Source organism: Empidonax traillii, unplaced genomic scaffold (assembly GCF_003031625.1).
Source record: "Empidonax traillii isolate 1590-97213 ecotype Southwest subspecies unplaced genomic scaffold, ASM303162v1 scaffold543:size1229247, whole genome shotgun sequence".
Lineage (NCBI taxonomy): Eukaryota > Metazoa > Chordata > Aves > Passeriformes > Tyrannidae > Empidonax > Empidonax traillii.
Window position 1 is genome coordinate 1,055,655 of NW_020955736.1, and position 12,928 is coordinate 1,068,582.

Sequence of the window (12,928 nt, forward strand, 5' to 3'; positions counted from 1 at the left end):
TTCAGTGGCTGCTGCAGACTGGAGGGTAAAGGGTAAACAACCCCAAAATGGGACTGACCCCTTTGTTTAGGAGCCTCAGTCACTGTCCATAAGAGCCACACCTTGCTGGAGGTTGTCAGCTGTTTGAGATTGCCAAACTGAGCTCGGTTAGTTAGCAGCGACAGCCAGAAGGGTGTTCATGTGTCGTTTGTTCTGCTTTTAACAGGAGGAGCCATCAAAGCACAGAGAACTTGGATGACCACAAAAAGGACACCTCGGTCTGAAAGCTCTGAACACAGTGACTTTCCAAATACGGACTCACATCCCACCAACAAACCCCATGAGAGTTTTTTTTTTCCAGGTCATTTCTCTGCTCGCAAGGGATAAAGGATGATTCTGACATAATAACGAAATCAAGAGAGGACACCACCGTGCAAATACACACCTAACTCTGTGCACTATGCTAAAAAGGATCTTACACATGTTCAGGAAAGCAAGCTAGTGAAGGCTTGAGGGCCTTTTGTTTGTTTTTCAATGATTAATGGAAAGCTGTGATCTCGTTGCACAGGAGATTTTATGGATTTGTAGGTCAAGGGGAAAAAAAAATGTAAATGTGACCATAGAATTATAGAATGTCTTGAATTGAAAAGGACTCCCAAGGGTCATTGAGTCCAATTCCTGATGCACCACCCAAATATTAACTCACAATAGATTTCACCCTTAGAGGCTGGGGTGGATTTTGAGCCCAATCTCCAGCTGCAACTTGCACACTAGTGTGTTTGGGAAGCACTTGGGAATACTGAAGTATATTATATAAAGTTAGGATTTATTTTGTTTTGAAATGAAGCGAATCACTGATGCAGACATGTTTTGAGGATTTTCTCATGGATTTTTTTCTGAAAGAGATTTTGAGGTAATTTGACTTCGTAGATTTTATATGAAACAGAACCTTACAATTCCTGTTACTAATGTTTCTTGCTTCTGAAACCCGTAAACTGATTTCTCTCAGAGAATGAGAACATTTTCAAAATCAACATCTTCCCTCAGGATATGCAAAATCAGTAGTCCCTTCCAAACATTATCATTCAGAAAATGATCATTCAAATTTCTGTAAATTTTGGCCTTTAAATAATCATGGTACCCGTTTCTCACATGGTATAGGCTCCCTGCCTCACCAAACACCTTGGCATAGCTGTTACTCTCAACTTGCACATATTTTATAATAATGAGGCTACACCTGCCTTTTAAATGGTGATTTTTTTCAGTCAGGGATGTTATCGTGCCTTAGATACATTAACTGAAACCTCATTTCTATTGTGGATTCACACTGCTGAACACATTTTGTAGATGAAAGACACACCTAACCTCAGGTACCTTCTGGAGCACTTAAATTCAGATCTGTTGTTTCTGGGCTTCTGTCAGTGCAGAGACCTGCAGAGACTGGCTCCAAGCTTAAGCTAAAGTGACTGGACCCTGAAGATGTATCCAAATCTGGAAGGGACAGTGAGGAATTCAGGAGTTAAAGGCTTGTTCACCTCAAAGAAATTAGCACAATGCAAGACAAGAGGTGACTTTCAGCTCACTGCCTTCATCACATGACTCTGTGAGAGGGTGCCTTTGTGCTGCACCAGAAGTGCCTTTGGAGGGCTGGCTCTCCACTTTTGGGAGGACCTGGAGGCTGTGACCACAGGTTTGCTCAGGGACATCTGGGAGGTGACTCACAGTGCTGGGACTGGAAACTGGGAAAGCTTTGACTGAAGGACACTGTGAAAAAAAATCAGTGGAGCCACAGAGTGTCTCAAGTTCAGTACTGAAACCTTGTCAAGCAGGTGTGAAGTCTCAGCCGTGTGAGCTGTTGTAATTCAGCAAAATGCTTGATCAGGAGTGAGCTTCTAAGGATATATTTTGAGTGTGTGGGGGTAAGAGTTAACTACATTTAAGATTTCTGTTGAATTGACATCTCAGGCTGTTTGTTTTGTTTTTTTTTTTCTTGTTTTGTATTTTTGACAAATGAAGATTTGTATGCCTGGGGCATATATGTTTAAAGCAATAAAAACCATGTGCCTGTTTACAATTTTGAGTCTGATGGAATTTGAAATAGCAGATTTACTGCACTTTGAAGTAAGTTATGTAGCAATATCACATAGCTTCAAAACATCACAGGGAACAGTTTGGGGCATTTGATTTATTCTGTTATATTTGTGTATTTCTGAATAGTCTGCTTTAAAAACAACCAGAAGTCCCAATAAAGTCTGTTAATGTTTTTTAATGGGTTATGTTTTCAGCTGCTATAAATCTGTAGCTACAAGGCAGTGGGTTTGTGTCAGTTTATAAAAGCTGAATACTTAGCCCAGTGATAAAAGGGTTGCAGAAACTGCTGGCTGGGGTTGAATGGAATCATTTGAATGTGGCTTAAGATATTATTTCTAGATCAGTTGTGCGGTTGCCCCAAAATTGCACAACACCCAATCTGAATTCAGACTAGGTAAACTTAGTTGATTGTAAACTGTTTTCCTCTTCTCCAGAGAGACAATGTGATCTTTATCTCACTGAGATGTGCTCAGTCCTCACTTTGCATATGGTATCAGCAATGGGAACTGCCAAAAGAAAAGAGAAAGCTGTAGATAAAATGGAGCAGACTATTTTTATATTTTGAAAATCTCATTATTTTATTTGATTGTCAGAGTTGTACTTTTGTTAAGAAAATGAATGTATTTTTTAAAGTTAAAAGAATGGAAGACTTAAGTGCAGGGTAAGATTATTTTTGTACTTTTCTTTTTTTAGGTCTCAGTGTTGGTGCTGTAAAATGAATGAGCTCTGTATGTCTCCTTGTCAGTTTTAAATGACGTGTATGCCTTGCATATGTTCAGAGCATATGACTGAAAGAAGCAGATTCTTATGTTGACAACCATTCAGATTAAATGCTAATCTAATGTAAACCTCCTGCCTTCCTGCTGCTTGGCAGTAACAGGGCCCAGTTTCAATCCCCAGGGGTTCTCACTCAGGTAATACCCAAAGACAGTCATAAGAACATGGGAGATTGGATTAAACCAGTTGGGTGCCTAATGGACAGCACTTCCCCACCTGCTTGCAAGCAATTCCAACAAATGGATTGACACAGAGGAAGGAAAGGGAAAGATAATGGAGTTACATGTCGCTGGGTAGCGCTCCATAAGGCAAACCATTCCCAATTTCTTGTCCTTGCAGAAGTGTGGTGATGGCAGCCCAAATCCCCCACACTGGGCTGGCTGCTGGCAGTCAGTAGCTGAGCTGAGCACTAGTCATAAATTCATACAATCATTAAGATTGGAAAAGATCTTTAAGATCATCAAGTCCGACTGTTAACCCCGTCTCCTCTTCCAGTTTCATCCCCCTTGTAGTTCCTGCTTGGCAATAACCACAGAAGCTCAGAACATGCTGAATTAGAAGGGACCCACAAGGATCACTGAGTCCAACCCTTAGCCCTGCACAGCACCATGCCCAAGAGTCACACCCTGTGCCTCAGAGTATCATCCAAACGCAACGCTTTTTGGACTCTGTCAGCCTTGATGCTGTGACCACTTCCCTGGGGAAGCTGTTCCAGTGCCCAACCACCCTCTGGGTGAAGAACCTTTTCCCAATATCCAACCTAAACGTTCCCTGAAACCTTCCAAGGTTACACCGCCTTCCTGAGTGATCAGCTCCCTGCGGGTCACAGGTAGCCACACATCCACACATCCGAGCTGCTGTTCCCTCCAGGCACAGATGGAGGGGGTTGGATGCTGTTGGACACCGGCTGTACCTCCTGCAGGTATGTTCTCCCTCCTGCCCCGCTGTGCCTGCACGTCCCTGAGCTCCCTGACCTGCTTCGGCTTAGCTGGATTAGATCCCTTGTGCTGAGTCCCCCACTTTAATAGGTGGATACCACCTCAGACATCTGTCCCTGCAGAGTTCCCTGAAGGCTGAGACCTTCCCTGTCAGGTCATGGGATTTTCAGGGGGGCCTCTGAAGATTTGAGTACTAATTCCTTAAATCACTCCTGTACCTTATAAGAATTGTTGCTCAGTTCAGTCCCTGCTGTGTCCTCTCATCTCTGTTCACCTTCTGCACTCCCAGTAAAGCAGTTGAAGTAGACAATGTTTTAAAGCAAACTCTGCTTTTGGATTCAGAGTTTGTTTCCAAGTATCACTTGTTCATTTCCTTCTCTACTTGCCTTTCTAGGCTGTAAACAGAAAGCCCAAAATTAAATCAATCTTCTTGAGAGGAAGCATTTCCACAAGGGAAACTCGTGTCCTTTCAGACCTGATATTTGTTGTCCAGATCTGAAGATGAGGAAGAGAAGGCAAGTGAGTTCAAAGTCCCATTCAGTACGGTACAGCCAGTAGCAGTCTAGTGCCTAATGGTCAATCATATACCTCCTATGGATTTCGTATCACAGGTATGTAAAAACTCTCTCAAAACAATAGTCTTTCCCTTCAGAAAACGCCTAGGCTGATTTATGGAAAGGTTAGTTGGATTCACAGGACTGGCAGGTGAGGGAAGGAGTTTTGTTTTCCTGCAATTTTTAGGACCACTTTTTTTTTTTTTTTTTTTTTTTACCTTAACTCTCTGCAAGACCGTGGTTCAGATACACAGCAAGAGTGCTGAGTATTATGGTTACAAAAATGTGTGTATGTTGTGGGCCTAAAGTATGAAACCAGAGAGTTTTCACGTGACTAAGCACCAAATCTGCTGCACAAACCAGACACTGTCTCACTGGGAAGCTTCACTGAGACCTCTCCTGGAGTGCTGCATCCAGCTCTGGGGCACCCAAAATAGGAATGGTGTGGACCTGTTGGAGTGAGTCCAGAGGAGGCCATGAAGGTGCTGAAAGGGCTGGAGCATCTCCCCTGTGGAGACAGGCTGAGAGAGTTAGGGTTGTTCAGCTTGGAGGTCTCCAGGGAGATTTTAGAGCACCTTCCAGTGCCTACAACAGAGATGGAGAGGGACTTTTTACAAGAGCCTATGTTGACAGGACATGGGGGAAATAGCTTAAAAGTGACAGAGAGATAGTTTGGATGAGATATTGGGAAGAAATTATATTCTGTGAGGGTGGTGAGACACTGGCACAGGTTGCCTAGAGAAGCTATGGCTGCCTCATCCCTGTAAGTGTTCAAGGCCAGGTTGGGCAGGGCTTGGAGAAACCTGGGATAGTGGAAGGTGTCCCTGCCCATGGCAGTGGGGTTGGAACTAGAGGATCTTCAAGGTCCCTTCCAACCCAAACCATTCTGGGCTTCCATGAAATAAGCAATTCTATAATGTAAGGATTTCGTTGAGAGTCCTAGGGTTATATTTTAAACGCAGTATTTGTCCACATGCACACAGTACACCATGAAGAGCAAGCTATTGACATCTTCTAATGGGTGACTTGCACTTGCTGTGCCTGCTCCAGTTACCCCACATGGCAATGTCCTGTGTGCAGGTAGCTCCTGGAGGAGCTGGAGGAACTCTACAAATCTGTTTGGTGCCATCTGAGGCAGAGCACGCTTCTGGTGGGAGACTGTCTTTTGTCAATCTAGACATAATACAAACAGGCAATAACTCCAAAATAAGCAGCTAATTTTTAGGCACTGTTTTGCTGCGTAACGAAATTATAGAAGCAGCATTTGAGGTATGAGCACTTCAAGGCCAACATGTCACGCAGAGACAAGAGTGCTCAGCCCTAACCCTTTCCTCCTTAGTGGGTTAGTGGGATATTGGAACCCAGAACAGGCATGAAAAAGGACTGTCAGGTGGCTGCGAAGAAACATGGCCCAACCCCAGCACCCAGCCTGTTTTGGATGCACACCCCGTGCCCAGGCTCTGGATTCAGTGACTTTCTAGTAGCTGTAATCATGGAACACCTCCTGATTAAACAGTGACCATTACTGAGAACAGATTGTTATGTAAAGGATGAATCCCACAGCTGCCAAATGATTTCACCTATTTCCCTCCTCCCCTAATCATCAAAAGCTGTAACTTCTAATTGTACCACTCAAGGCTGAGTGCTCTCTGCAGCTTTTGCTAGTGTTGTAACTTCAACATCATATTTTTGTGGACAGACAATTTTTTTGACAGTGGCTAAATCTCCAAATAGGCAATGAAAAAAAAAAAAAAAGAAAAAAGATTATCTTAGTCCTGAGACAGCAGCTCCAATTCTTTAATCTAGTCACTTGATGCTCTCTCACATAGTAAATGCCACTGTGAAAGCCTGATAAACTGCTTAATGTTATCATGCTGCGATTTTATGGGGAGCAATCTTGGATTAGTCTTTTCTTCGGTGCTGCAATCCACGTTACATAAACTTGTGCTTACATAAACTTTTTCTGATTTCACCTCCGTATTTTCCCTCTCTCTCTCACTACAAAAGCCCATGGAACATGTTCTTCTGTCAGCTTCTGTCAACTGGATGTTCTCACCGCAAAAGGCGAGACACATGACAGCCACTTCCCCAAACCCCCACAGAGATGGAAGCACAGAGAGGTGTTAAGGGCAGGCACAGGAGGGGAAGAGGATCTTGATTCTGCACACCATGGATAATCCAGATGAACCTACTTTGTCCCAAACTCCATGAACCTAAATTGGTGCTCACGCCAGTGCAAACCCACTTCTGCAGGCACTGTTCCTAAGTAACACCTGTAATATTTCAGGCTTTGGTAGAAGGGAGGAAATGGGGGACAATGCAGCATTTTCAAGGATTTCTTTATTATCCAAGTTTACTATTCGTCTAAAAACACCAATGTATTAAAGACCAAGATGGAAACTTGAGCTCAGAAATTTGTAAGAATGCGTGTTTTCAACCGCTGGTACAAAGAGCTGGTCTGTACTGCAAGAGGTATAGTTAAAAAACACTGCTCAGTATAAAAAAAAAAGTTAATGTTTCCAAGGATCAAAGAAATAATTTACAATGTAACAAAAAAAAAAATTTCAGAAATCCCAACAGATATTTGAGACTGCTGTTGAGAACCCACAGTCCTAAACAGTAAACATAAAAGCCCCCCATCACCAGGGAGGCATCGCAAAATCACTGCCAAAAACTACACGTTATTGCCGGGCTGTTCCGAAGTGCTGCCGCTGTCCAAGGTCTTGGAGGAGCAGTCCCTGAGGACTTCCAAAGTGATATCCAGGCTTTCAGACGAAGCAGATCTGCACCCTTGTGTGGAGCTGATGATGTCCAAGGTTTTGGAAGAACGGGCACTGTAGCCTTTTGCGCTGGCATCTCTTATGACGATCTCCTGCGCGGGCGCGAACGTCAGAGGGACAAAGCCCTCGCTGTCCGCCGTGAGAATGATCCACGAGGAACCTGCCAACACAAGAAAACATCTCTTGGTGATTTTTTGTGTGATTAGGTAAGTTGAAGGAACAAAACCTATTTCTTCCAGAATTAAATGCTGCTGTATAATCTCCAAAATAAAGGACACTTGGCAGCTATGACAACCTTTGCCACTAGGAGATGAGAAAATAATAAATGCACGCTTCAAATGAGGAGGAGGAATGAAATTCTTAGCAGAATTCATAAGCATCCACACTTGTTTTTAATTAGGTATTGATAAACTACTTCACAGTGCTAAAGCAGTGCAGATACTGTAAAAAGCAGAGATTTAGTATATTAAATTACAAGTTAATGTAATAATGCAGAAACTGCTTTTATTATGTAATTTCAATATCCTTAATTCCAATAAATACAAGGAAGAATACTGTACTATATACAGTGCAAATCCCATGTCTCTAGTCCCATTGCTATTTGACTCCATCATTAGCATTTTTTTTTTACAATTTGAAATAATTTACTGAATCTGAAACACTGAGTTCTACCAATACATATAAATCAGAAAATGTTCATGCTTGTATCCACTAAGCTGCTGAAGCAAGAAAATGGAGCTCATGGTGGGGTGAGGGAATTCAGAGAAACATTTCCAGCTGTTTGTAAATTTAAATTACGTAACTTCATGTCACAAGTAAGGTCACAAGAAGATTGTAGCTTAAAAGCCCACAACACTTTAATCTTTTGGTTTAATATCTCATTTGGAACAAACTTGAAAATACCACTCCTACTTTGCCCATTTATATTTCAAACAAACATATTCCAGCAGCTCCAGAAAGAGAAACAAAATTAGCACAATGGTAGGAAGAGCAGCCTTAGGCTTTGGGATGGCTGCCCAATGGTCTGTGAGGAGGCAGACAGCAGACAGACGTGGTGAGAAAAAAGCTGGAATATAGTACAGGGAACCCCTGGAGTAGTGGGAGATCATATCCCAGAAGTGTTTTCTACCTTTGCCATGAGTAAGACACTCCGAGTTGACACATACACAGACACATGGGATGGGCGTGGCATGAACTGATAACAGCAGAGAAGACGACAGCAGTAAGACAGGTAGTTTTCTTCACTGCAAAAACTGATGTGAAATGCACTGCCAGAGTGTGCAGAACTACTTCTTTGTTTACAAAAACGACAAGATTTGTTAAAGGAGACCAGATGCTGGAGCTACAGATTAAAATGCAAAAAACTGTATTCCCAAAACCAGCAGACAACCCTAATCTCCTCGTTACTTAGACTTCTCTCTTCAGAATAGCTGAAAACATAAATAAAACAGTACTGACAGTAACTTCCCTGTGTAACCAGCTACTTGGTAAGGGGGTATCCGGGCAAGACACGTTTAAAGTGTTGGTATTCCTGGATAATCACAACATACCATGCTGCATTTCCACAAGAGAGAGGTTGAATATCTGCTGGACGATGTTTAGGGAGAGTTTACCACCACAGAGAAGAACGGCCCGACTTTCATCTGAATCACTCCTGGAAAGCTGCTTCTGTAAATGCAAGAGAGTCCTTAGATGCTGTGATGTATATTTAAGCATAGATGTCAAAATGGGATTGATCAAAACAGGATCAGACAAGCCTTCAGTGACATCATTTACAGAAATTCAAACGCTACAATTCATTCAGACCAATTTGCAAGATTTATCCCTTAATGTCTCAGCTCTCAAACAGCAGGTCTGTGAGTGGCAGCAGCAAGGACCGGTGCTCATTCAGCACATGTCAGAGCACCAGGCGAGGAAATCACACACTGCTGCTGAAGAAACCACGAGCTTCATCCGCAGCACAATCCTCACACTTATCCTTCTATCTGTGAGGGATATTTCCCCAGGGAGTTTGTAAAGCTGCAGGTTTTCCATTCCCCCCTGTCCCTGATCCACAACTTAAGAAGATGAGAGAACTCCTGCTCATGAATGCTGTGGCAAAGGACAGACTCACAAGTCAGAAGAGCTTGTTTGTCTCACACACACACACAATGGGCCAGGTTGGAAGGGACCACAGCGGATCATCTGGTCCAACCTCCCTGCACAAGCAGGGTCATCCCAGAGCACATTGCTCAGGAAAGCCCAGATCTAATTTTTTCAGAAATCAAGTATACTTTCAGAAGTCCTCAGTATTTATACTGCAATACATCTGTACAGTGCAATTTTATATAGCACTATTTTAAAAAGTCCAAAGTATTTTAAATAGGAATAACTCTGCATTACTACACTTCCAAAATGCTTTTTAATGGTTTTGCCACAGAACAGACCTCTGACCACTGCTGCCCCAAGCCTTAAATACAAAAAGCACGTCCAAGGAATACTCTCAATGAGGTGGAGCAAAGTATTTTTTAAATCTGCAAAAGCTCAGTTTTTACCAATACTACAAATATTGTCTTTGTGTAGGATTAAATTCACAAAACCACACCACTTTGCAGGGAAGCCTTGATAACGTCTCTGGGTCATGATAAATCCACAATCAAGTAAATTCGGACTCCTTTTCCGTGCTGTGGATGGATCCATGCACCCACAAGGAGTGTATGGCAGAGGGGAGGGTGGAGATCACAGAATCACATGATGTCCTGAGTTGAAAGGGACCCACAAGAATGATTGAGTCCAACTCCTGGCCCCACGAAGGACCATCCCAAGAGTCACACCATGTGCCTGAGAGCGTTGTCCAAACACTTCTTGAACTCTGTCAGGCCTGGTGCTGTGAACCACTTCCCTGGGGAGCCTGTTCCAGTGCCCAATCACCCGCTGCGTGAAGAACCTTTTCCCAAAATCCAACCTAACCCTCCCCCCTCACATTTACAATGCTCTTGCACTGAAGATTCTCAGATGCTCTTTGTCTTCTGCACTGACAAACCCTGCCCTGTCAAAAACCTGCTTATTTGGGACATTTTGGGTTTCCTCAATGTTTTGTAAAATACAGCTAATCGCCTGGGCAGCAGAGAAACCACCAGGGCTCAGCACACGAGGTGAGGATCCCTGTTTGCCTGTTAATGATTTCCGAATCAAAAACACTCTGGCTGAAGTTAAAACCCAGCATTTTCTGCCAGACTTTCAAATGTCACTTGTAATTCAAAAGTCAAATGCTTTTCTTGCCACAAATCATCAGTGAGCAAAGTACGTAGGTGAAATTGAGGCACTACTTTAATTTGTGAAGCTACACACGAGGGCAGCTAATCCAACTCTTGGAATCACAGAATGGTTTTGGTTGGAAGGGACCTTGGAGATCATCCAGGTCCAACCCCCTCTCAGAGGGAAGGACACCTTTCAATAGACCAAGTTGCTTAAAGCCCCATCCAGCCTGGTCTTGAACACCAAGACAAGGTGTTACTTAGACCTCAATTGCAAACCACATGTAAAAAGAGAACTGACTACCAAAATTTAACAAAGATTTGTGATACCTCAAATTAAAGCAGGTTTCTAAAAAACACCTCAGACTTGCAGAGGGAAATGTTCACTTTTCAGAGTAACGCCCCAAACATAAATAATATTTGAGGTAGAAAAATAAGTTATAGTTATTAAATGTTTACAATGGAAAAAAGTGAAGAGAGTGAGGGAACATGATCTAGGATTTAAGAGTTCAATGCTACAAAAGCTGATATTAATTTTTTGCAATAATAAAGCTGAAAAACAAGAGCTTATTGAAAGGAAAACGGCAGTTGAAATGACTTTGAATATTGACTAAGGTTTATGAATCTGAATTCTAGAGGAAACCTAGTAGATTTGTGCCAGGTTTTGATAATCAGGTAACTTACCCCTTCCAGCATGAGATTTGCAAGAGCAAATCTTTCAGCCAAGGAAAGTGTTTTTCATACGAAATTTCATTTTAAATCCATTTTTAAGCTATGTTAATGGAATTATCTACTGTGTCCCTAAGGGTCCCTTTTCTCCTCCAATGCTAATTAGCAACCTTTCTGCTTCAGAGTCAAAGCAATCTGCTTTTCTTTCAGTCTCCATTATTTTAGTTGTCCTCATAGGAGAGTGGGAGATTGATACCAATTCCCACATGTGGAAATCTTCACTTGTCTAAATTTCTGAACTTTAAAAGTTGCCTAGGAAAAGCATTCCCTTCCTAGAACTCCATATAGGGCTTTAATTCCACAACTGAGCTGCCACACGTGGGTCCTGTGGAGTCTCAGGAGCCTCTGTGCACAGGGAACAGGTATGAGCTGAGGGATTCAGCCCAGCACGACGGAGCTGAACAGATATTCCATTGCTTTAAAAACATTGGAAGCCTGCAGAGTAATGGGATTTGTAACAGGAGTCCCATCTGCAGGAGCAGAATGGAAATCTAATCCTATTGACCATTACTTGAGCACTATACAGAACATACAGCCATAAACAGATTACATCACTATGGCTTCCAATATTAAAATTACCTGGCAGGTGATGTTAATAAAAGAGGGCTCCTGAGAAGACGGATACACTGGAAGGCTCCTCTTCCCAGATTTTAGCAGCTCAGTTAATTCACAGAGGTGCTGCTGCAATTCCGTGAAGTTACCAGACAGTTTTTCTACATTCTTCAAAAAGTAACTCGCCTCCTTTTCAGTGAACAGGTTATTCTTGTAAGAATTGGGTATTTTGGAAGCTGCCTCTGCCTGCCTTTTTGGAGACGTTGGCTTGTTCAAGGCGGCAGACAGTGCCACGGTCCGATTGACGGGTTCAGCATCCAGAGTCTCGACGGCTGGTGGTAAGTTCAGGGGAAACTTTTTGTCTTTGAAGTTGCTCATGTTCAACACCAGGTTTTCCTCGTAAGCAGGACTCTTGATTTCTTCAATGAGTTTCCTTCGGCTCGTAGGGGACTGAAGGGGAGAGCGATCCGGAATCAGGAGCCCACGGCTTAGGGGGTGAACATCTCTAGAGGGATTGTGAGGAATGTTGGAGAGGTTCAAACTGGAACTGCCATTAACTGATGGAAACGTTGAAGGACCCATTTCAAATATCAGTTTCTTAATCATCAAGCGGATCATGTATTTGTCTGACCTCGAAGAGGGAAGAAACGCAGGGTCACTGAATTTTTGGCTTCCAACCATGATCAGTAACAGTTTATTGGTCAAGAAGCATAAACCCTTTGGTTTCTCACTTTTCTCTAGTTGAATTTGTTGAATATTGGGTAAATTGGAAGAAGTCAGCGAATAGACTAAAATAACATTACAAGTATTGGAGGCAACCGATACAGTTTGAGTCCTGGGGTCAAAAGCCATTATGTCAGGAACCAGAATTCCCGGGATGCTGGCTTTTTTGGTAGAGGTAACCCTTTTTTCAAAAGTCACCAGGATGAGGTGTGAAGAATCTTGGCCACTTCCTGTCAGGTAGTCCTTGGGCCTCAGGTGAAGGAGAGGGCTGGAATCAGCACCCTGCTTGCTGGAAAGTATGTGAGTGAGATCCACGGGAGATGTCACTACAGACAAGGGTTTCTCAGAGTCCAGTGACTTCTTCCCCCCATCCACAGAACACTCCTCCTCCCCGCACAAGCTGGACTGAGAGGGGAAGGACTCGGTTTCAACGCTCGACGGAACTTCAAATGCAACACCAGCATTTAAGCCACAGATCTTGTCCAGAGGGAGCTCAGTGGCAACGGCAACCTGGAAATTCTGCGTCGCCTCCACGGCACAGATGTAGCCTCCCACATCAAAGATTGGGC

The 12,928-nt window shown here is 43.0% G+C and overlaps 2 protein-coding genes across 3 annotated transcripts in view; one reads left to right on the forward strand and one right to left on the reverse strand.

Moving 5' to 3' along the window:
• MFSD2B (major facilitator superfamily domain containing 2B) overlaps nucleotides 1–3,039 on the forward strand; it is a 33,873-nt gene extending 30,834 nt beyond the window's left edge. Inside the window, exon 14 of the mRNA XM_027897458.1 lies at nucleotides 206–3,039. Within this exon, the coding sequence (XP_027753259.1) occupies nucleotides 206–263 (58 nt within the window). The 3' untranslated portion in view covers nucleotides 264–3,039. The remainder of the gene's footprint in view (nucleotides 1–205) is intronic.
• Nucleotides 3,040–6,661: 3,622 nt separating this feature from the next.
• The window catches only part of LOC114064441 (WD repeat and coiled-coil-containing protein), a 9,285-nt gene continuing 3,018 nt past the window's right edge, over nucleotides 6,662–12,928 (reverse strand). Inside the window, exons 3-5 of one of the 2 annotated variants that reach the window (XM_027897478.1) lie at nucleotides 11,664–12,928; nucleotides 8,670–8,787; nucleotides 6,662–7,279 (exon numbers count right to left, since the gene is read on the reverse strand). In XM_027897478.1, the coding sequence (XP_027753279.1) occupies nucleotides 7,014–7,279; nucleotides 8,670–8,787; nucleotides 11,664–12,928 (1,649 nt within the window). In that variant the 3' untranslated portion in view covers nucleotides 6,662–7,013. The remainder of the gene's footprint in view (nucleotides 7,280–8,669; nucleotides 8,788–11,663) is intronic. The other variant, XM_027897477.1, reaches the window with a different exon arrangement.